The 24784-nt window shown below is 36.4% G+C and overlaps 1 protein-coding gene across 1 annotated transcript; it reads left to right on the plus strand.

Moving 5' to 3' along the window:
* Positions 1-431: 431 nt before the first annotated feature.
* NDC80 (NDC80 kinetochore complex component) lies at positions 432-20053 on the plus strand. The gene is made up of 17 exons (XM_013942892.2): positions 432-499; positions 2305-2415; positions 3052-3138; positions 4080-4203; positions 4395-4567; positions 6443-6545; positions 7387-7476; positions 8508-8601; positions 9709-9815; positions 10695-10839; positions 11116-11321; positions 12490-12642; positions 12934-13023; positions 14035-14127; positions 16035-16165; positions 16759-16861; positions 17197-20053. Exons 2-17 carry the CDS (start codon positions 2315-2317, stop codon positions 17317-17319), a joined length of 1923 nt encoding a protein of 640 aa, XP_013798346.1. The 5' UTR covers positions 432-499; positions 2305-2314; the 3' UTR covers positions 17320-20053.
* Positions 20054-24784: the final 4731 nt, after the last annotated feature.

Raw genomic sequence — 24784 nt, forward strand, 5'->3', positions numbered from 1 at the left:
CCTCGCAGCCCGTGTGGCCCCTCGCGGAGCCGCGCTAGCCCCTAGCACGGCGCCCGCGCCTCCCTCTCTCCGGGCGGGAAGAGCCCGCGGACGCCTCGCTGACCCACGCGGGGAGCGGCCAGCGGGAGCGCCGCCATCTTGCCGTACGGCTGCTTCCTCTCCTGCTAATAACTTCCGGGGCAAGCGGGCACCCGCGCGGGGTCTACGTGAGTCCAGTGCGGCTCCAAAATCCGTCGTGCCCTCCCCTCCCGCCAAAGGAGGAGCTACTGTGACAAAAATGAAACAATGTTTTTACATACATACATACATAAATATATATGTGCCTGTGTATGCCTCGTGTATTTTTGTAAGTGGCAGCCGGGAAAGCGGAAGTGACGACAGCACCCTCTCCGCTCGCGGCTCGGCTCTAATGTAATGCGCCCAGGCGCGGGGCGTGACGTAGTGGCTGGCGGGTAGATTTGAAATTTGGGAGGAAGGAGCCGCAGCGGCGCCGTTAACGGTAACGGGGGCGGCTGGGCGGGGGCGTTGCGCCGCAGGGTGCGGCTCTCCACGACCCCCCACCCCCAAGCAGCGAGGGCCAGTCCCCCGCCGCCGGCCCGGCGGGCGGCCGTTGGGGCCGCGGCTCCGCTTGGGGCCGGGCGGGGCGGCTGCCCGCGTTGCCGCTGCCGCCGCGGCTGAGCGGGTCGCGGCGGGGAGGGGGCCGCGGCCCTGGGGGGGGCGGGCGCAGCGCGTTGCCCGCCGGAGGCGCGGGGAGCCGGCCTGGCTCTGTCTTCCCGGAGGGGCCGCGACTGTGAGGAGGGGCGGGCGCCTCCGCTGCGGCTAACGTTTGGGGTCCAACGGGAGCTTTTTCCCTGAGGGGGGCTCTTATTTCTACTGAGGGCACGCAGGAAGGGAAAACTTGCTTTTATCGTGTTTCATTGCCCCCTGTGCGTGGGAGACGGGCTGACGGTGGAAAACAACAATCCGGGGAGTATGAGAGGGCACAGGTGTGCCACCTGAGGAAAGGCTGAGCAGTACGCTCATGCAACCTGCGACCCTCTCCTAACCCTGAGAAACGCTGCCGCCCTTACTCATTCGGCTACCTGCGGCGCTAGGCTTGTCAGTATCGCCCGTATAAAGTCATGTAAATGCCCCTGTTTTCCCTTTGATACAATTTAAATATACTGCTAATGTAAATGGATGCAGTTGTGCCCAATTATGCTATGTTCCTACCTTTGTTCTGGTGTGTTGACTCAAGCAAACTATAGTCTTAAGCTAGCCATTTGTTGTTTTTATAAATACCATTTACCTTGTGGTGTGTGTCCAGTAAAGTTATGGATGAATGCAGCTCTTTCCCCCCGCCCCGCCATGAAAATGAGATCACAGGTGAAATGCCCTAAAAAGGGGGCTTAACAAGTTGAATTTATGTCATGCTTTGCAAGAATTGAAACTTGAAGTATGATTGTGAAACATAATTTATGTTGCTACTATGTTTTGGTAATGTTTGTAATGACAGTTTTTCAATTAGTTCAGTCATTTGATCCCACCCCCCAAATAATGTACGTTTTCTGTGGAGAGGGCAGAAGATGCCATTTTTTGTCAAGTGAGTGAGTTCTGTTTGCCTGAAAATCCTGCCTAATACCAGTGCAGAGAAAGTTCAGTACTTCCAGTTTGATTGCATCCCTTTTTTATCCATAGTCTAAAGGTGTCCATAATATTAATTCAGAATTGACTTCCCAGGTATCATGCTCTCTATGAAACTGTAAAATCATTCACAAAATTGATAAGCAGGCTCCGAGGTAGTGGCTAAGGAACTGAGTGATGGATGAAGTGCTAGAAGCAGTAGTCATGTTAACGTGGCCTTCTTTACAGCTAATCAAACTGAAAAATGTATTCAACCATTTTGCTTTTAGTACCTGTAATTAGAAATGCCCCAAAATACAAGTCAAAATAAAATAGTTGGTTTGGAGCAAGCACTGGCTTTCATCTGTGAAATAGTTAATTTAAAAGGCTGTACTGCTGCTGTGTAGTTCCCAAATCAGACATGTACCATTCACCTTTTCTTAGTGTGTATCTGAAAATTCAGGTAGCATACCTGTTTGCATCGGGAAACTTTTTGTTTTGTTTCCCAAAAAATTTTCACTTTTTTTTTTCTTTTAAAGAAAATCTAATATTTTTGGAAATTCTTGACCTGTCACACAGTTGTTGGTCTAACATACAATTCCACTTGCTTATCCTGACCCCTTAGAAAGTCACTGTGGTGTTATGAAAGGCAAATATTCTCAGATCCTGGATTCTCCCATACTGACAGACTGTGATTTACAGTTTAGCCACAATGAGACGAAGCTCAAGTACTTCCGGGAGTAGTAGTCGGCAGTCTGTGATGGCACTGAGAGTACAGGACACCAACAAGATGGGTCTCCAAACACCTCAGACGTAAGTGTTACTGATCATGTTGCTAGGAGTGGGTCCATAAAGTTAACTCTGAAGAGATTTACTGTGATATGTTTATGAGTAGGTGAGTAGCAACCGAAAAAGATGGAAGCAGCAAAAAGAAAACTGCCTGCAGCAAAAGATATTTGCACAAGTGCTCCTGTTCTGCAAAAACTTCCTTGCTTAACTTCAGACGCATGTCTTGTACCTCTGGAATAAATATGAGTTTAAAGTTCTGTAGGTCTGGTAAATACTTTTCTTGATATTATAAGCTTTGAATGTCAGAACTGATGTCATCTATGTGCATATGCAGTATGGTTGATATATAATTACTTTGAGATCTAAAACTTTAATCTACTGGTATGCTCATGACACAATTTAAATTGTTATACTTTTTTTACATATTTGTTGGAGGATATCTGAGTGTATGTATATGTATAAAAATGTATGCATATAAAACTTCCTGCAGAAATATTTTTGATAATGGGCAATGATGCATTAAAACCACCTGACACCACCAAGAGGCTGCTATGCTGAAGTTGCTTAGATTTAAATGCCTATGTTACAGTTTTCTTACATGAGCAATAGATGAAATGGTAGAAACAGTAATCACTTGAATCCTTCCCCCTTCTCCCCCAGGAAGGACAGAGGAACATTTGGGAAGCTGAGCATGAGCAAACCTACGTCTGGAACTTCTGAAAGAAAAGTCAGCTTTTTTGGCAAAAGGTATTGATTGTTCCACAACATTTTGTAATTTTTGTCCGTTATGAGAGATTTTCATTACAGGGAAAAAATGGATGTGAGGACAGAAGATCTTCAGGTCTACCTTCCCTCCACTCATTGATCATTAAACAATAATGCTGTGGAGCAGGAATAGCTTTGAGAGCTGTTCCTCTTCTTGGGAATGATATGCACTACATAACTTGCAGGGTTGCCTAAGACACTGACTTATTTAAGGAAGAACAATCCTCTTCAATACAGCCTTGGGAGATGTTTTTAATATCCAGATTTTGATCAAGCTTTCCTACAGATGTGCCAGTCTGGCTGCCTAGGCTTATATTTTGCTTCTTCATTCAGAAAAACAGGTATCTTTTTGCAGAAAGATTTAAAACATGAGAAATCAAGAATAAATGAGGCACAAATCATGCAAAAGAAGAATCACATTTATGATATTCTCTGCCTTAGTTTCTTTTTCAGTCTAAGATGCAAACCTTCCAAAATCCTATAGTCTTTCAGCTTTCCCGGCCTTCCAACAGGCCACACAATCTGAGTTCATGGCTCTCTGTGTTCTGATGTCTGTTGGTATCTTCTTTGACAGGACTCCACTCTTGCAGGGATCTGCTCCTTTTAATTATTCCTTAAATATTTTAGCTTTCATGAACCACTTACATCATTTTGTTTCTTCACCTTAGGGCAATTTTTCCACTCTTATAAAACTCCTTTTCTTTAGATAAACTGAAGGAAATATTCACCCAGGATGTAGTAAGCTCCCTGTTGTCAGTGGGCTTCACTTGTTCCGAGTTGATGTTTTTTTCTATCATTCTAGTTAAAGAGAAACCTTCAGGTATCCTTGAAACATAAAGACAGCAAATGTAAGGACTTAAAAATATTCTGAGTTTTTGGCTATAGATATTGTCACAAGAATTGTATATTATTTTTGTTGTTAGAACTAGCAGTGTTGGAGGTTCACGCAACAGTCAGTATGGTGTGTTTGGTACAGAAAAGATCAAGGATCCCAGGCCGCTTCATGACAAGGCATACATTCAACAATGTATCAAACAGCTCTGTGAGGTAACTTGTTCATTTTAAACATTTATTTTAAATTATTATTTGATTTATTTAATTTTATTATTATTTATTTAAATTATTTTTAACATTTGTTTTACATAATAAAAGATTAATCAAAATATTTATTTTTCATGGCTTCAATTTTAGATTTTATCTATTGACTGATTTGCTACTTTAATGTTTCTTTTTCTCAGCTTCTTGTTGAGAATGGTTATGCCCATAATGTCTCCATGAAATCACTACAGTCTCCATCTGTTAAGGATTTCTTAAAAATCTTCACTTTTATCTATGGCTTTCTCTGCCCTTCTTATGAACTGCCTGATTCAAAATTTGAAGAGGAAATTCCCAGAGTTTTTAAAGAGCTTGGGTAAGATTGTCATTGTCAGTTTATTATGCTAAATAGATGTTGTAAAGCTAGAAATTAGAAAGCTAAGGGTTCTGTATTATTGCTGCGGAAAGAGGACAGGCTTGTTTATTGACATTAGACTCTGTAACTACAATGTTGTGATTATTTTGCTTTATTATTGGTAAGCTCTGATTTCAGTCTTTGGTTCCTAGACTTTATTGTATATCTTCTATTTAAACTTGCAGAACTATAGCATCTTAGAAGCTTGCTTTGTAACTTAAAATCTAATAACTATCTTTATTTGTATTAGACTTCGAGAAAACACTTTCCTGAATGAAAATTTCAGTTTTGGCCTCAATTTGGCAGCCTGTGACAGACTGGCTCATTGTAGTCAAATGCAAGCACTAAAAATGACTTCAAAATATTGGCTCTGCCCATTTAGTTTAAAATCAGTTTTCCTGAAATTTCTCTCATTCTGCATTCAAAGAGAGGGGAATAAAATACTAATAAGTAGCTGAGTGTTTTCTTTCTTGTTCAATGCGGTAAGTTTTTGGAATTATTAATGCTTTCCAAAAAACCCTACCTGTTATTAAGGGTCATTTTTTCAGTCCTATAGAAAAGTGAACAATATTTTACTTCTGTAGCTTTCTCTGAGCCCATGATGTTGTCAAAGACTTCTTGTGATAGTGTACTTAGTTTATGTTTTATAGTGCCAGGTCTCCTTAGCTGTGTATGTCTGTTCTATTCACTTCTCAGTATTTTAAGAAATTGTTTTAATCTATAACATTTGAAACTGCTGATCTAGCTGAATCACTGAGAAGAAAGTTGCTCTCCAGAGGCCTTACTCTGCTCACTGAGAATGTAATCCTGGATAAAATGACTTATTTTGAGAACTCACTTTAAGAAATCTTTTGAGAGTTAGAAAATAGACCTAAATAATTCATTTTTAAAAAATCCTCAAGCTAAGTTCATGAGTGCTTATTTGGAACTGTCAGTTTATCATAGCTTTTTGTCCTGTGTTTCTAAAATAACTTTGTGCAGCTGTCTGTCTAAAGTTGAATTAAATTTTGCACTTCTCTGTTCCTTGCATTTCAGAAGGCTTTGAGAGCATGTCTGTAATTAGCAGAATAGCATCTGTGTATTCCATATTTATAAGTAACATTAATAGTTTGATATGCAGCTGTTCTGAAATGATGCCTTTTCTGTTATTGCATAATATTAAGCTAATCATCAGCTGCTTTTTTGTTTTCAAAGCACATTTTGACCCCAAGAAGCAAAAATTTTGCCCTATAAGAACAGGGCTTCTGTGTCTTAGTTTCTCTTCTTACGTGTTAGGAAATCCTTCAGGCTTGCACATCCAGTTTGAATAGAGGCTAGGCATCCATTGGACTATTTTTCCCTCCTTTGTGTGTGTTGCCTTTGCACTGAGATCTGTCTCATTTATCACATCTTCATAGGGCTCCCGCTCCTTTTCCCTGGTACTGCTGTGCCCTCCTCTCTTCCCATAGTAGCTTCAGAAGGCAAAAGACAGATCTGATCTGAGAGTAAGTGGTACCAAGAGAGACAAAGCAACATAATAAGCTGACTAGGGGAAGGGGAAGAGGCATCTGGGCAAAGGAGTTTATGAAGAAATAGTTTACACTTCATATGAGGCCTTAATTTTTCCTAATCTTTGCACATGCTACAAATATCCATTTCTTCATTTCCAAAATAAGAAACCCATCACAGTGGAACTGTGCTGTAAGAACTCGGCTTATCTCTTCTTGATGTACAGTATAAAGTGCAATTAAGTTTATTCTTCCTTGTGTGCCTCAAAACCTAAATGTAAAATTGTGCTCTTTTGCTTTAGTCACTTTTTTCACAGCTATTAAAAATGTGTTTTCTTTTCCCTTGTAGGTACCCTTTTCCTTTGTCAAAAAGCTCAATGTATACAGTGGGAGCACCACACACATGGCCTCAGATTGTCACAGCTTTGGTTTGGTTAATTGATTGTGTCAAGGTAGCATCTGACTTCTTTAAGCCAGATAATTCCAATTTTCAGGCTGGAATGCTGTTTTCAAAAAAGATCTTTTAACAGCTTTCTAAAAATGCCTTTGTTGTTTCTTATTTATGTGAAGAAAAAGTAGGTATTCTTCTTTGCCACCATGAAGCTAGCCTTTAGGCGTACTTTTAGTAACCTTTAAACTAATGTTTAATGTTTACTAATGTGTAAACTGAAGTTTTTAATGTTATGCTGTAGTTTAAAAAAATAAATAAATTTGTGTATGAGAAAGCAAAAATAATTTATTGTATATATGTACATAAAAATGTTGTGAAAAGTTCATAGGTATAATCAGGACTGTTAAAAATGTATTTTTGGTGAAGAAACTTCTTGTGACATCTGTCACCTCCTAAATTTAAAGTTGAAGGATGGAATTTTCAATAGCAACTATTCAAGTGACCCATGATTGTATGGGGGGGGGGTGTTTTTGTTATAGTGGTAACTCACAGTTGTTGCCAGCTTACGTCTGAGCCATATTTGGAATTGGGACCAGTAGTTCACCACTGCTGAATTGGGCACACTTGAAAATCCCATGGTTCTTGCTGAAAAATGTGACTTATCAAGGCAATTTAGCAGTGTTGACTGTCCAGTGAATGCCTCTTCATCTGTGCTTTTAGTCAATATAAGACAGTAGCGCTACTCTGATTTGACTGGTCACTTGCTCTGAAGCAGCATCGTTACATCTTACTTGCTGAAATCCTAATCCAAAGTTACTCTGCTTATCACAGACATGAAACTATTATGAAAACTAAGCAAGATCATCAAATTTGCTCTTTGTATGTACATTTATGCCTTTTAGCTGTATTCTGCTATAAGGGAAAATGCACCATCGTTTGATGATGGACAGAGCTGGGGAGGAGAGACAGATGATGGAATTGTACATAATAAGGTACCATAAAAAAGTAAATGATTATCATAATTGTTTAGTTACAGCATATGACAAAATTCAGCTGAACAATTTAAATATATAACACAATATATGACTTCAGTCTCCTAATGTTAGGAGCAGTACAGCATAACTTCATTGTAAAAGTAAATGTAATGGCTTCAGTTGGCATCTTCTTAGTTTGCCATGTAAAAAACAGTGGAGATACTGAATTTAACTCGAGTACTTAAAGTAGCTTGCTTGCCTTTTTTTTTTTTTTTTTTTTTTAAACCATAGATAAATAGTACTATCCAGGTTTAACTTTCAGTGTTAACTTGCAGCAGATGTTCGGAAAGGCTGTATGATGTGCCAGAGCATAGAGTTAGTGAATTGCAAAAAATCAAATTAAAACAGAATTTTGAATTTTGAACTAAGGTTACAAACCGGACAGTTGACAAGCAGAAATGCTTTTAAACTAAATGTATACATAGATCTTGTGTGTGTGTGTGTGTGTGTGTGTGTATTTGTGAATTGAAGCAAAATTTACAATACTGGCTTAATTCTTTCTGCAAGATCTGCAATTTAAAGTCTCTAGCAATTTGACCCTTTGGGTAACCTTCTTTTAATTCTAACATTAATTCTCTGACATCTGTAAATCTGAAGTATAGCATTCATATTTACTGAAGAGCTCCACTAAACGGAGCTACAGTTCCTATAAACTTAGAGGATCATATGGTCTAAGGTGATAAACTTAAATATTGTGTTTACTATCCTGGTTAGGTATCCAAAGAAAATCAATTAAGTGTTTCTAACCCCTTTTTAATAATGCTAGATGCATCCTTTTGTCTGAATATCATCTGCTGACACTATTTTTTTAAAAAAGAAAACAAACAAGAAAAGATGCCCACAAGTAGACTTTTTACAGAAAGAAGCACAGTCAAACTTGTAAAAGATATTTTTGCCTCTGTATAATTCTATTGGTTGAGTAGATTTGGACTGTTTAGCTATCTTACAGCCCTTTGAATCTTCATGAAAGCTTTTTAAATTGTTTTCAGCTTTTCGTGGACTACACTGTGAAGTGCTATGAGCATTTCATGAAAGGGGGAGATACTTTTGAAGAATTTGATGCAGAAGTGCAGTCAAAATTAAGTAAGTTTTCATGTCTTAATGAAATATTTAATTGTGTTACTTGTTTCTTTTCTCCTAGCATCAGATTTGCTCGGTTTACAAATAAGAGTGATTTGAGATAAGGAAAGCTGAAATTCCCAAACACCTTAGTTACACTGACTTAATTCTGTTTTATGCATTGTTACCAGTACAGACAGACAGGTCACGCTCTGCTGTCAACTGTGCCTGTGTAGTCCTGCTGTTTTCAATGACTTTGTAATGACAGAAAAGCAGTATGCAGGTCTTCAGGTGCAAATTCCAGCTGGGCAGATCGTTCTTGTTTCTTTAAAAAAAAAAAAAAAAAAAGGAAAAATTTCTCACTAAAGGCTGCAAATTTGATGAGCAAGAAGGTTCAGCTTCTTCAAAAAGCTCTGAAAACAGTCTGTGAGAGTTCCATACCCTATTGTGAGGATTCCCAAGTATGACTCAAACCGGCACTTGTGTTTGCCTTCAGAGAGCTGGAAAATGAATTTTTTTGACTCATTTGTTTCCTCACCTACAGAAATGCAACAGAGAATGTGGGAACAAGGAGGGAAACTAGTTCTCCCCTTCTGGGCCCTCTTATGCGAAGCAGACTCAGGACCCTTCTATTGTCAGCAGGAACCATCAGTTGGAGAGGAGACAAATTCCCAGACAGAAAGATGTTAGTAGGAAAAAGTAATCATGCAGTTGTTTGGCAAAAACTGAGGGAACTGGGAGAAAACATGGCTTAAGATGCAGAGTAGTACATGGGTGAAAAAGGAACATACAAATGAGACTACCCTTGAAAAGCTGGAACAGATGAAACTCTTATAACAACCCCTATTGCTACAGTGTGGGCTATATGAGAGTTTGGAAACTGACCTCACAGCAGTGATTTTAGCTTTTGTATGACTCCAAGACCGACAAACTTGTTTGGATTATTTTGCGTATTTGCTTTGTAATGAAAGTTTTTAATGTAAGATGCGTTTTAGTTTTCAGTTTAAAAAAAAAAAAAGTTCAGATAATGGGTGTTCATTGTGCTGAAACTATAGCAATTATACAGGTATTCAGTATAGATTATGATATTCAGTGAGATTAATTTATATCACTTTTTTTCCCCCCCCCCAGAGGATTTATTTAACATAGATGAATTCCAGATAGAAGGTTTAGCTGCAGAAAACAAAAGGCTTCACGAAGAGATCGCAAGACTAGAAAAAGAAAGGGAAAGTGAGCCGGTTAGTGAACTGTGTCTGTGCTCATGCATGGGGGGTGGAGGGGTGGGGACCTCACTTCTTTTTCAGTTATTGACCCTGGAGGTACTCTATCATTATTCTATAGCAAGATACTCATAATACATTACGAAAAATGGAAAATTGTTTTTAGTGTTCTAGAAGATTCTAATTAGCCCTGGCTATTACAGACTGTACCACTGTAGTAGAATGCGTTATTGTGGAGTCTTCAGTGACAGTTTGTTTGTCATTGTGCAGATATTTTCAAATTATGAGATCTTGCATTGGCTGAAATCTTAATGAAATAGTTGAACCATTGTTTATTTGAACTTCAACAATATCTCTTCCAAATATTTGTAGAACTTTTTAAGGGATGGGAGTATGGAAAGCAGTGGTAACCATCAAAATATATTTTGGGGAAAGTATTGTGTTTGAAAAGACAGTTTCTGTTTCTAATACATCATTAAATTCAAAATGGGTTAGTGGCTGTGCAGCTGGCAACTTGAGATTCCAGCCTGCACACCAAATGTGGTTGTTTCATTCCTAACTTTACTTGCCCTTAGTTTCACCTGCCCTTTGTGTATTATTGTAATACTTCCGAATTACCTATGTCAGGAACTTCATTTATGCAACACCTAATGCAAACCGGAAATGTCAAATACTAAAAAGCAAGAATTAAGATGCAAATCATCTTTTCAGCCTCTTTTTATTATTAAAGACTTAGACTTGAGTAAGATGCCACAGATGTAAACACGGAAGAACTTTGATTAATTTTTTTATTTATGCTGTTAAGACTGACTATAATTATTCTATTGTCCTGTCTGGAAAGTAAAATAATTATTGTAGATAATAAACTAGTGGTTGTTCTTTCCATCCATTTACTAGGATCGTTTAGTATCTCTGCGAAAGCTGAAATCTTCATTGCAAGCAGATGTCCAGAAATACCAGGCTTATATGGCAAATCTAGAATCTCATACAACCATCCTTGATCAGAAAATGAAAGGTGTTAATGAAGAAGTTGAGACAGCAGGTAAGAAAGGTTCCGGTCACAGATGGTTGGTGAAGCTAGAAATAGCTTTAGAAGTATTTTATAATTCTCAGCTTCGCAAGTGTGAGATGCTTTGTATCACGACTGTACAAATTAATTTTGCTAAATGGATTTCTAATAAAGAAATTTTTTTGGCTGATAGCCATTTGTACACTAGAAACATGAAATGTAGATAACTACTCACCAAAATATATAGATTGGGTTAAACTATATAGGCTGGTATTTTATATCCGTTTTATGAATGTTTTGTGAATTTAGAAATGGAAGTAGAAGCAATGAAACAGGAAAATGCCCGCCTCCAGTACATCTTTGATAACCAGAAGTACTCCGTTGCGGACATTGAGAGAATAAATCATGAGAGGAATGAGTTGCAGCAAACCATCAACAAACTGACTAAGGAACTAGAAGCAGAAGAACATCAACTGTGGAATGAGGAGCTAAAATATGCTAGAAATAAAGAGGCGGTATGTGAAAATACTGCTACTCTGAGAGGCAGCTGTCAGTTTTCATTATACAAAATTAAACTTGAGACTTGGCTATTGCTAACTTCTTTCCTAAATGATGGAACAATAGCATGGATGTCTCTTAACAGCCTCAAAAAAATTACAGAATTGATTTCTGTTTATATTCTCTCTGAAAAGTTTTCTTTTTTCTTTTTTCTGTTTTGAGCATAATGTAAATGTATTCTTTCTATGTTTTTCTACACCATCAGGGACACAGCAAGAATATGCACTACTGCCAGCTCCCACTGTTAAAGCAGCAACAGCTTTGATGACATTAGGCTGAAATTGTTTGTGTTAAGATTTCATGTCAAGGAAGTAATGGAAAACTAGTGCTTTGAATCGATATCTCTACATGCATTTAGAGCCAAACAAGTCTCTTATGTGGAATTTCTTTTAGAAACTTTTTAAGGGACAAATTAATTCCCTTGTCTTACAGAATGAAGAAATGCGTCCCTCTAAGTGGTGGGATTTAAAAGCTGCTACTTTGCTAGATAGAGAATTAAAAAACACTTGTTTCAAATATGTTTTGTATTTGGCAGGGCTATGGCTTATCAAGCACTTGATATCATCTTAAATTCCTCTTAGTGTACAAGTTTGAAGCACATAAAACTGAAAAAGATATCTTGCTTGATATTTTCATATAAATGGCACCCATGCATCAGAAAAGAGACCATTTTATAAGCTATGTCTACAGGTATGCTTAAGTTAAAATATGTTATTAGGAAGTGTACATACATCAGGTATTTGCTGCCAAAATTAATGAGAGAAGGAATATCAATATGATGACTGATCATTCTCTTAGTAATTTGTAGCATTTCCAAATGTACTTCTCCTTTTCTGTCAACTAATTTTCAAAAAGTTGAGGTAGGAAAAAAGAATAGCACGAGTAGCCAAAATCGCAGGTGAAACTTCTCAGAGCAAACTCTGAAAGAAACATAAAACTGCACTTAAACCAAAAAATGCAAACTTCTGAACTGTCAGTACTTACAGCTCTTGCATACTGTGACATGTCCTGGAAATATGTTCCTAAAGAGCAATTCAGACACCTGTTTCAAATATCATAAGAGTACTTTTTGCAAAGATTTTCATCTGTATTTTTCTAAGATTTTGCCCTTTCTCTTCTGAATAGATCGAAACACAACTGGCAGAGTATCATAAACTGGCTAGAAAGCTGAAATTAATTCCAATAAGTGCTGAGAATTCCAAAGGCCACGACTTCGAGATTCAGTTTAATCCTGAGGCAGGACCAAATTGCCTAGTCAAATACAGAACTCAGATTAAGGTAAGTAGCATCAAGTGCACCAAATGTTTCCATTAACATTCTCATAAGAATATATTTCCAAGTGTTCTTTGGAAGTGTTGGGAAGGCCACTCTTAAACTTTCCATGAAACTTCAGTGAAAAGCTTCTGTGATGAACTGACATAACTACATTGTGCTATTTTGGAAGGAAATTTGTCATCAGAAGGTACAGCAGCATAAATAAAAACTGGAGAGAGAAAAGATGTACTGGGATCCCTCTTAATTTACACTAACAATCTGGCTAATGCAATTTTTCATGTATATGTGTTACAGGCTCCCCTTATGGAGATCATAAACCAGACTGAGGAAGAAATTAGAAAAGCTACTCACCGGAAAATGAGTTTGGAAGATACTTTAGAACAGGTATGTTTTGGTCAATGAAGATTAGGATCAAGTCATCATAACGGTATCTGCCAATATCGATTGACCTTTTGGACAGGTGAAGGGTTTTTTGGGGGAAGTAGTAAGAGGATTGCTCTAATTATGATGGAGCCTAAAAGCTTTTGTGAGAATTAGGGTCTCTCTCTGTTAGCTGAAACAATGTGCATTGAAGATTATGCAGTTACATATATTTGATAACCATAAACATTGGAAAGATTTGTTTTTAATATTTTAATAAGCTGCCTATTCCAATCTGGTTGCCTGGCTTACCATCACTGACTAGTTGTCATCAGGAAGATTTCTAGCAATACTGGATTCTGGAACGTTTGGAACAAGGAAAATTTCTGGTCAGATAGCATGTTGCAATATGCACTGCCACTTGAAGAACTTAAGGCACCAGCTGCAAAATTACTGTTACTGGGAAACATTTAATGATCTAAATTTTATGCTAAATTTTGTATGGAGATTTCCAAAAACCCATTCTCATTGAAGGTTACAGGTTACTCTTTCAAAAAGCATAAAAGCCTCTGGAAAGCTTTTTGGAAAGTCAGTATGATTTGGTTGAAACCAAACCTTGAGGCTAAAGTGTTGAAAACATATTAGTATATTTTTCTAAACCATGAATAATTGACATTGAAAACTTAGGCCTCTAATATTCAAAGCTTAATCTTCTAGAAAAACCTCCATTTCCAGCACAAGATCCTTTAAAGGCAGCACAAACTTTTATTAGCATTATATGTACTGAAGTTTTTTTTTTTCATCCCTCTTTCCTTGGAAAATTAGGATTATGTGGCAAAAGATACAACTGCATAGATACCAAATGGCACTTAACAATTCTTTATATTTGTACCTAATAGAAATTGTTTTAAATATGCACTTCCAGTTTAAATGAATGTTTCTCGACTATCACAGTTGTTGTCTGTGATGGCATGAAGTTATACGTTGGATTTCTTTTTTTTTAATACTTTTTCTTAATCACATTTTTATTTCTAGGTGAACACAATGATAGAGGAGAGGAAAAGCAGTGTGAAAATGCTGAAAGAAGAAGCTGAAAAGCTGGATGATCTTTACCATCAGAAGCTTAAGGTAGAACTTTTTTATAGGTTGATGACAATGAAAAATTTATCCTTAATGAAAAGTTGTGCTTTGGTTTGTTTGTTTGGTGGTTTGTGGTTTTTTGTTTGTTTGGTTGGTTTTTTTTAAGTGATCCATCCATTATGGTAGATCTTATTTTGATATATTTCTTTTTGTGTTTATACATTGTTTTGGGAGGAGAGGGGGGATTGGAGAGAGAGCATCTGCCCTCTCCTCCTTCCACCCATCTTGTCTTAGATATCTGAGAAAAATTTTCACAATTCCTGTTTCTGAGAAGCTTAAGCCAATTTTAAATTAATAATCAAGGCACAAGAGTGTTTTTATCTCTACACAGGTTATGTAACAGTTTCCCTAAAGAATGCAGTTGCTAGAGAATGCTACACTAGTCTATTGAGATTTGAATGAAATACTAGTTCTGTGCAAGCAGGTAAATCGGACAAAAAGGAAAAATTGTTGTTCGCAGGCTGTTTAGTTCACTTATTTTTTCATGACGATCTTGTTTTATTTTGCCCATCTGGAACATAGGTCACCATTAGGTTGTTGCAGATGATGCAGTGTTCTTTCATTCTCTTCAGAAATATTTCTTATTTTAGGAGAGTCAGTTTCCATTTTCTCCTAAGACAATCTGGTATCTTGCTTTGGCAGATCCTGTAAATCATAAGTTACTACATCCACAGAAGCAGCCACATCCACCTATTGACCTCAGGATGTCTCGGAGCATGTGCTTGAAGCAGATTTCTGCCTTGTTTACTCAGTTTAGTGCATAATAAATATTATTACACTTTGTACTAAATGTGTTATTACTACATTAAAATTGGGGAAAACATTATTTGACTAAAAGCACATGTTAAATATTTTAGTGTTAGTGATATAAAACTGTTTTCTTTATTTCCTCTCCCCACCAAGGTGGAGCAGTTCCTTTACTTTTACTCACCTTTACTTTTGGTTTAGCAACAAACATAGCCCTCCCAGTTAACAACTAAGTGGCTGCTTCAATACATTTTGAGTTGTTTAACAGCATGTCTTTTGAGGTTTTGGGGGGGGGGGCACAGTGCTCAGGAGAAAAAATGCTTTTTGAACTAAGCTGATGTTTAATATGTTTGCTCTTTCAAATCTAAACTTCTGTGATGTAACCATAAAACAGAGGACTATATCATTGCTAACATCCTGCTTAGGTGGCTGAAGGCAATTGATTTAGTTTATTGCTTTCAAACGCACATGAAAATCATCTTTTAATCTTTGCCATGCATGTTTTTTGCTGTTACTTAAGCTCATAAAATATTAAATAGCTAGTGGACAGGTTATAATGAGACATAGTTATGTAATTCTTCATATATATAAAAATGCTATCCATAAGTTAAATTACTGAAACATCATACTTCAGAAATAATTGTGTAATACTAAACTTTACCAGAACTGAATGTTTAGTGATGGTAGAATTCGTTTAGCTTCTTTTGTGCATTTAAGAGTATTATGTATATTGTCAGCAGTGTCTTTCTCCCTGGAGAGATGACTAGTTATATTTTGTATGCGCCTTTCGGAGCCAAAAGAGAAAAGTGTTTTTCATTCAACGTGGATTTAAAAAATATATATATATATAGTCTGTGATGTTACAATTCTAAGTTATTGAGAGAGTAAGCACATAAATTACATTTTTTTTCACATGAACTTTGAAGGGAAGATAGCTGCAACACAAATTTTGAAATGAGGATGAAGGAATAAGGGGAAGGTTAGGTTGGTTTTGACTGTAGGACAATACAGAAATTTTAATTTGGAGCAATGAGTGTGAAGTTACTTCTGTGGTGAATTGCTAATTCAAGTATCAAGATGAGTAATATTCAGAAATTTCCTAATTATTTCCTAATTTATGTCATTTTTCTCTTTGCTATTATTTACAGGAGGCAGAAGAGGAAGAACAAAAATGTGCAAATGAGCTGGAATTGTTAGAGAAGCATAAACACTTACTTGAGAGTGGTGTCAATGAAGGTCTCAGTGAAGCCACAAATGAATTGCATGATATTCAGCGACAGTAAGGCCCATAACATTAAGTTTTGAGTTGTGGGTGTTTTGGGGTTTTTTTTGTTGTTGTTGTTTTGGGTTTTTTTTTAAGGATAAAGATGTTCTCTTAAGTTCTAACATATCTAGTATCCTATAAATGAATATCTAAAATTCTTCAGTGAGCAGCTACTCATCTCAGTGTACTGATTTCATAAATTTACAGTTGAACAGTATTTGTCCTAGGCACTTGATATTTTGTTAGGAAATTTAAAAAGTCTGTTCTATCAGTGTACTCCTGTTTTTCCATGTACCTTTATAATATGTACAGTTGTAGTAAGGATATTAGTTTGTTTCCAAACAAACATACTTGACCAACCACATTATACATGTTAAAATCATGAAAGACTATTCTGACTCTAAATATAATGCTCTAAGGTGCTTTTTTCTCATATTGATAAGCATGGTATGGTCCTTTTTCTTCTAAGTTAGGTATTAATAAACAAATATAGCCTGATCTAATTTAATGAATTTATGAATAATCTGACAATGTATACTACTTGGTAAAGTGATTTTCAGCTGTCAGGAATTTTACAATGCAACTTTCTGAGGGTCTTTACTTTTTAGATACCAAGTTGTTATGCAAACAACAACAGAAGAGAGCAGGAAAGCAGGTGATAACTTGAATCGTCTTCTAGAAGTGATTACTACTCATGTAGTATCTATAGAGGTAAGCTAAAATTTGGTATTCAGAATGAAATCTTTCTACAGTTATCTACAACTGCAATTAAATGCGTGGACATTAGAACTTAAAGTATCAACAATTTATGGGTGTTACACTGAGTCTGTGGATTCTAGTAAATTTGTTGAGAAGTCATTTGGTACAAATAATCAGCAGTAATCATTAAATGTCAGTGCTCACATCCAGTCAGTTTAATCTCTGAAGACACAGAAGTATTTGACTATTAGCACTTAACCTATGCGGTAATGGCTTAAAATGCTTTAGAAGTCACAATACTATAGAGACACAATAGTTCTAATCAACTTTCTATAACTCTCTTCTAGAAATATCTTGATGAACAGAATGTGAAAATTGACAGAGACTATGAAGAATTCATGTCTGAAGATCTATTGTCAACCTTGACCAGAATTCTAGACAGCTACAAAAGGAAGGCTGAACGTGTGTAGTTACCGAAAGATGAAAATTTTGGATTTGTGAAGCTCTAGTATGGGTTTTTTTAAAGGATGGGCACTTCCTGTGTTTATCAGCTAAATTGGTTTTAAGTTTAAAGAAATATTTATGAACTTCCTTTGAATGACATAAATATATTAAAGGATTAAACAATACATTTGCAAATTTTTTTTAAAGGGCTTTGTTTATACTTTCTCCTCACAGTGTATTTATGCAAGATTACAAATGTCTGTGACAACTGTGGAACACTTTAATTTTTCTTTATAACTGTGCGCTTCTAGGAATATTCAGTAAGGCAAGAGTTCAGTCAGCCTGCTAAAATAATAAGCCAGAGTACACTTAGAGATGGGACTGCAAGTGACAGCACAATGCAGAGGGTACTGTCAATTTGAAATACTGCTACTCAAAAGTAACTACCTAGTAATCTTACAGGTTTACAAAAACTATGAATAAGTGGGAAAAGGGTTACACTTTCCTTTTTGGAGTGTAGTTTGTACATTGGTAGTACATATATAGTATACATTTAGACTGACAGTGCATGTCTTTTCCAAAGCCTTAAAGTTTATCAGCAAGACCAAATGTACATGTCTTCCAGTCTCCTGCCTGTTTGCTGTTATCTGTTACCTAAACTGCCCAGAGACCCCTCTTACATGAATAAATTATAAAAAAAAATCAAAAACCTTTTTGAAAAGATAAGCAATAGTTGTAGAGCAGTCTTGTATGTGTCTAAAGAATGAAAGATTAGTCAGTTTGAAAACAAAGTTCTGCCTCTAACTGCTCGTAGTCCCAGATGAGACTTTAATGTACATCCTTAATATGTGTACCAGAGAAAGCTATAGGTAGGACTTCATATGAATTCTGGCAATATAGTTACTCAGTTTTAGATGTAGTTAATGTTGGACACATCGAAATATTCTAAAATGAGCCTTTTGTTAAGCTGGTAGGACAGATTCTATCTGATTTTTTTCTCAGGAAAGTAGCAGTAAAGTTAATGTACAGGGAGATCCAGTCCAAATACATAGAAGAAAATGTAACCCCATCTCTTTAATATGGATTTCTGTTTCCTGCTCAATGCCATGTCGAAAATGAAAGTTATCTGCTTGTCTACTCTGTATATACTTTTTTTTTAAGCAGCATGTATTGTCTTGGACAGTTTAGTTTATGATGGTATTTCCTAATTAAAATATTGAGGTATTTGAGGTTTTGACTAGAGTTCAGTGATAAGTATCATTGGTTCAAACACAATAATAAAAACAACTCTGCAGTGTGTTCAAATGGTGCTCATACTTATAGAAAGTTTTTAGAGGCTGATACCTAAATAAAGTTACTCATTAATTCTACAATTAGACAAAGTATTTGAGTGAAACACAGATCCCTAGGATGCGCAACAAAACTTAGGTTAGAACCTCTGAACACTGACTGCGTTGTCTTTATTTTAATTTCTCACAAACTGAATTGTCTTTAATTCTAGACTTTTTTTCCAGAGTGTATATAAAATTTAGTTGTCCTTAATACAGCGTGTGAATCTTTGGCTCCAGTATAAGTATTTTTCTTCAGACATTATGGTAATGACAGCTATAATTAAATTTCTAAGTTTCTGTTCTTTTGTTACTCTCCAGAAATTTAATTTGACAGCTACAAAAGCTTTCTGACAAGCAGAGATAGTTCTGCTTTCTTCTGTTATCCTCTATAATTTTACCTTTACAAAAATCTCATTTTTTCTTTAACAACCTCTTATCAAATTTCAGTTTCTTCTCTTTAGAAGCTTTTTTTCTTTTGTGAGCTTTCTAACACTTTTTTCTCTACAGCAATATCCTTAATTAAGCAAAGGTGTGAAACATACAGAACAATCATCATGTGACCCGATTCCCTTTAAAATAAGTGTTCTTTTACGGACTCTGCTTTTTCTTGACTTTCTGATGCCCATTTGCCCATCCTGTAACCGACTGCCCTTTTGTGTATTAGTATCTGTAGCTTCTTTGCCGTGTGACCTTCCTTCATGTATGGGTGAACATAATACTCTGAAATTAAAATAGTCTGAATAGTAAAAGTCTACATTTGTAATGTTAGCAATATGTTTTTATTATTGGGTTAAGTTATCAACCTGTATGTCAAATAAACTGAATTAATTTTAGAATCAGATGAGGCTCTGAACTAGGTTCTGTAAAATACTACAGGGATTTTTTTAATGTTACAATCTAACTTACAGATGTTTTGTTTTACTAACATCAACTGATGTCTGTTAGGTAATACTTCTTCAGATTTTAAAACAGAGGGTATTTTTCAGCGCTTCTTTAACGTTAGGGCTCCTGTGGAAGTTGGCGACTCAATTATTTTTTAAATTGTTTGCTATTCCATTATTTTTTAATTGTATAATAGAATTTCTACCACCTATCTGGAAGGTTTGCAAGCTAGTTGATAGACTTTATTCTTCTAAAGGAGGTCTTGATGTGGAATGTGGCTTTTAAATTTATGCAATAGACACTAGAACATAATTACTGCTCTTAATCTATGAGGGTTTTTTTTTCCTTTTAACCAGAATATAAGGTCTTAATCAGAAACACCTACTGGTACCTGCATATTTCAGTGGTATGAGTAGTTGGTAACTTTTTGGCTTTTGCGTAGATACAGTTCCCTCATTTGTTGCTAATGTATCCATTGTACAGTTTACTTGCTTAATATGCCTTAAGTTTATGTATTTTATATTCAATAAAATTTCTTAAAAACATATCTCTTTGAAGGATGGATTCTTACTGGAAAGATAGGGGCATGACATAAAAAAACACATTGAATCTGATTTTCCTAGAGAAACTATGTAGATTAATGATTCTCTAGTAGCAGATATTATTTCCCTGACTATACTTTCTGTTAAATGTGTTGTGTGGGTATGAACTTTTTACAAATACAGAAACATTTCTCAAATAAATTGCATAAGCAGGAAAATGAAAATTAATTTGTCTTAAACTTTTAAAAATATAAGTCTTTTTATTTTAACTCTAAGAAACAGAGGTACAAATTACTTTGACAATCAGTTTAGGCACTTAGGTATCCCTTTGATGTTACTCTTCCCAACCAATCTCTTGCTATCTTAAGCATTACTTCTTTTACATGACCACACTTCTATTTGATTTTTTTTTAACCTATCTGTCTTAAAAATAAAACTTGATCATTGTAGAAGCATGGCAGTACTTTGTGTATAGCTTTGTTCTCAGTCCTACAGTATATAATTTTTCATATTTATATTGTCAAGAACAGCATCACTGTCAAGAACTAGGCAGTTTTGGGGTACTTTTCCTTGGGTGATCATAGGAGCCTGATAAGGCTTTTTTCTAACTTAGCAACATCCATTCAGTTCTTATTGCAAGGCTATTCAGACCGTTCTCCCTGCCTTTGCCTTAATGTGCAGCACTGCATGGCTATGCAAGTCTTAGTTCCAAGCTGGATACTAGCATATAATTGTGTTCGTTCTTTAGCATTTGTAATATTTTGTGTATTTTGGTCTTTTATGGGAGGCTTTTATCCCTGCTCTACTTTTTGTGGCAGAATTGATAAACACATATACATTTTTATCTTGTTTCTCATCTCTGGTAAGAGATTAAAAAAAGGGCTAACAGCTGAAGACATCCATTCTTTAGTAAGAAGAGAGAAATTCCTTGCAGAAATGATGTATAACGAAAAGGAAGTCCAGAGTCCTTCATGCCAAAGGAAATGCTTTGATTCTATGCAGAGAGAGGAAGATTTTGTGGGCAATGGTACTGATTTCTTCCTATGTCTACTCTAGATTGTTTGATATGTAAGAATTTTGAGCACTGCAAGTTTCTGAAGAGACTAAATAGAGTATCACTTTGTTTTGCTTTAATCCTGGAAACGTCAATGTCTCCTTTCAAGTCACTTAATTTTGCTCTTTTGACAGTAGTACAGAACAAGGCATTGGCCTGCTTTCTCAATGCTTACTCTCCAGATTTTGGTTCAGAAAGGATTCCTGTGTGACGACCTTTGATGGTTTTTTTTTCCTTACAATGGCCCTACATGCTGGAGACCTTTGTAGCTTTATTGGAGTTTTGCATTATTACGTGCTTGTAGGAAGATTTTGATGGTAAACAGTGGCCTTTGGTTTCCAAAACATTTTCCAGGAACAGGAGGAGCATAGAAGAGAAGTCTCATACAGTTCTCTGCTTCCTCACTGGATGAGAGACTCTTGATCCCCTAGCCAATGTCATATCAGAGGGGCGTCTTCCATCCTATATTAGGAGATAGGCAAAGACTGCTGAGTCAGTCCGAGAAAACTCTTAAATAATTTTGCAGTGGTCTTCTGTAGGCAACATGCTCTGCTGGTTCATGGGATTGTTCTGGCAGATGTCAATTTGCATCAGTAAACAGCAAGATCCAACAGAAGAGCAGAGATCTGTGCCATTTTGCTGCCTGTTTTAGACTTACAGATAGATTAGAAATTTACTCTTCAGGCTATTTTTGCAGGAGGTAATCTCCCTTAATGTGAATAAGTTTACAGACTTGACAAACAGTAGTAAGAGGGGAATAAAAGGAGTTTGTTCTCACAAGTCAGATAACAGCAATGACGGTAAGCAAAGAAAACGCTGTGGGTATCACTTTTCATTCTATGATAATGTTAGTGCAAAGCAGTTGTTGCTGACATCAGATATTTGAGGAAAACATGGATAAAACAATCTGTTGGTTAGAGGTCTTGGTAACATTTTGCATCTACAAAGGCTGCATAACCTGGCACAAAAGAATGAAAGGACAAATCCCAACCTCAGCTAGGCAGAAATCAGCTCCATGAATTCCTGCTATAAGAGATTCCTGAAATCTCACAGAAAGCTTTGCCTGCTCTAGAAAAGAAAGATCTCCTCACAAACAGTATTTTTGGTCAAATCTATTGAAATTTGCAGATTAATCTTCCTCTCCCACCCCCTTTACAAATCTCTCATCCAGTCTTGGGGGTCTTAAAGCGGCATAAATGTGGATAATCTGTGACACTGAATATCTGCTTCTATATTCTAGTATTTCCTGCCTGTTTAAAGACTTCTCTCTCTCTCACTCACCTAAGAAGTTGATCATTGCTTCACTCTTAGATTTACAGATCAGGTTGCTTTGTCACAGGTGGAGAAGTTACCAATCCAAATCTTTCCTCATACAGAAGACGAGATCCCCCAAGAAAAGTTTTGGTGCCTTCATTCATCAGAAACAATGTAAAAAGATCACTTTAAAGACAGTGTCACCATTACTATAGCAGAAGCTCACAGTCTTTAGACTATGCAATACCAAGAGTTCTCTGGAAACTATTAAAATATTAATGCTTGAAAACATTAATCTTATTTAATCTATTGCTAAACTCTAGCAGTCTTTCCAGGATTTCAAAAACCTGTGTTTACTCCCAGTGCATACTTGGTGTGTAGTTATATCTGTTTTTCACTTGCTTCTTCAAGAACTACTCATGTTTCTTTGTCTCAAATAAGAAGAAAGTTTTGCGGGCTTGCTCCATCCCTATTCCCCCCCAAAAACAATCATTTCACATACAGGAGTTGCCTTTGGTACTCGCAAGATGCAATGGATTACTATCCGACTTGTTTATGACATGTCCACTTCATTTTTGGCTGTTGTCATTTGTCTCTGGTGGATGAGTAGCAAGTGCTTATTGCTAATTCAATTTTCACAGTGGTTCCTCAGCACTGCCCTGAAGAGACCCTGAAAGAGGTCCAAGACAATCCTAGGAATGGCGAGTCGCCAGACTAAATCCTACAAATATTCTTCTAGTCTGGTCTCCTCCTTCCAAATATGCCTTTGAAAAAGGTGCAAAAAACTCTACAACAATCAGATATGGGATGACTTGTCTTCTAACTTAAGCTCTTCCTAATCAGTAATTATATCTTATCCGAAGTCCAAAGTTTAACGATTAATTCTTCTCCCAATACTCTTATTTTTTTCCATTATGGATCTCCATTCTATCCATATAAATAAAAGTATTTTCAGTCTTGCTAAATTATTAGTTCTGATGACTTGGACAATATATTTCACAGTTCAGTTAGGTGTTTTGTGAAAACTTGCTATCAGTTTTGAATGTTTTTAATGAAACTCCATATCCCTTTTTCTTGCTTTATGAGACAGAAAATGGAAGTTACTGATTATCTTTTCTATTTTCACACTTCAAACTATTATATTTTCTCACCTCTGAAATAAATAATCCCATTCTTATTAGACTCACTTTCTACAACTAGTTATACTCCATCTCTAGTCATCAGAGCCATTATTTCAATTGGATTTTAAATGAGAATGTAGCACTGTATTTTTTTAACCAAGTAGACAATGAACAGTGAGAACTTAACTGAGTTTTATCCATAATGCCCAGCTGATACAGTTAATTCAAACCATAGGAGAGTGAATGAATTGTCACTCCCTATTTTTCACAATCACTCCCTGTCTTGCCTTCAATTTATTAAAATAGGATTTCATCTGTTACCACACAGGTCATTTAACTCAGAGCCTTAGACTGTCTTCACAGTCCTCTCTGGACTTGACCAACAGAAAGTATTCCAGATTATATTTCAGAAGTTTTGTCTCTTTTGTGGCTCACTCATTTTCTTTCAAGTTACTCAGAAATAAATGAAACAAATACCAGTTAGCACTTAGGTAGCCCACTTCTCCACATCCACCTTAACTTGAATATTACAATGAAAATTCATTCTTTATTTCTTTTCTTTGGCTTCTGTCTCTCAGACTGTTTTTTGTTTCATGACAATGTTTTGTTTCTCACCTCATGGGTTCTTACTGAGGTATTTTTTGTAATGGTCCTTGTCAGAGGTCTCTGGAGTTCCAAATGCGAGATGTCAAGCCCCTCTTATTAGATATAAAACCTTTGTTACCTTAAGGAAAAGTAGCATCTTTTCTTAGGTCATTTGGAATTTATAGTTCTGTACTCATAAAGTGTACACAGGCACTAATATCCAATATCACTCAAAAAACTGTGTCACTGCAACATGCCCTACCAGAGGGCCATGTGCTTTATTCTAGCAGAGACACAGCAACTTTTATTACATGTTTACAAAATATTCACTTTCTAAAAATATCCAGTGCTGGAATTTAGTTCGTATCTTCACTTAATACAAAGAAATCAGATACTTAATTCACTCCTTGAATGAATAATTTAGGTTCTAGGCTCAGGTTGGTCATAAATATATTCTCCCAAAAAAATAAATTTCTGGGGCGTCACCTGAAATGTCAAGCAGCAACATGAACAAACAACCAGATACTCTACTGCTACTATTAAATTTGAAATACAGTAAAGTTGGACATTTGACTTTAAAATCTAGTAGGTCAATACAAGCAATTTTTCTTTCTCCATCAAAAAGGGTCCTTTCCCATAAGGATTGAAAAATGACTACTGAATTAATAGGTAATAGAACAAAAATAACCCACGCTGCAGAATTAACAACTTTGCAACTGCAG

The sequence above is a fragment of the Apteryx mantelli genome, chromosome 2, assembly GCF_036417845.1.
Source record: "Apteryx mantelli isolate bAptMan1 chromosome 2, bAptMan1.hap1, whole genome shotgun sequence".
In the NCBI taxonomy this organism is placed as follows: Eukaryota; Metazoa; Chordata; class Aves; order Apterygiformes; family Apterygidae; genus Apteryx; species Apteryx mantelli.

What these genes read in the sequence shown, in the direction of transcription:
- NDC80 (XM_013942892.2), top strand. Translation starts at nt 2,315, where the DNA reads ATGAGACGAAGCTCAAGTACTTCCGGGAGTAGTAGTCGGCAGTCTGTG. An exon ending in AGAGTTTTTAAAGAGCTTGG is followed by an intron (nt 4,568 to 6,442) that starts GTAAGATTGTCA and finishes TTTCCCTTGTAG; the next exon opens with GTACCCTTTTCCTTTGTCAA. An exon ending in TTTACCATCAGAAGCTTAAG is followed by an intron (nt 14,128 to 16,034) that starts GTAGAACTTTTT and finishes TATTATTTACAG; the next exon opens with GAGGCAGAAGAGGAAGAACA.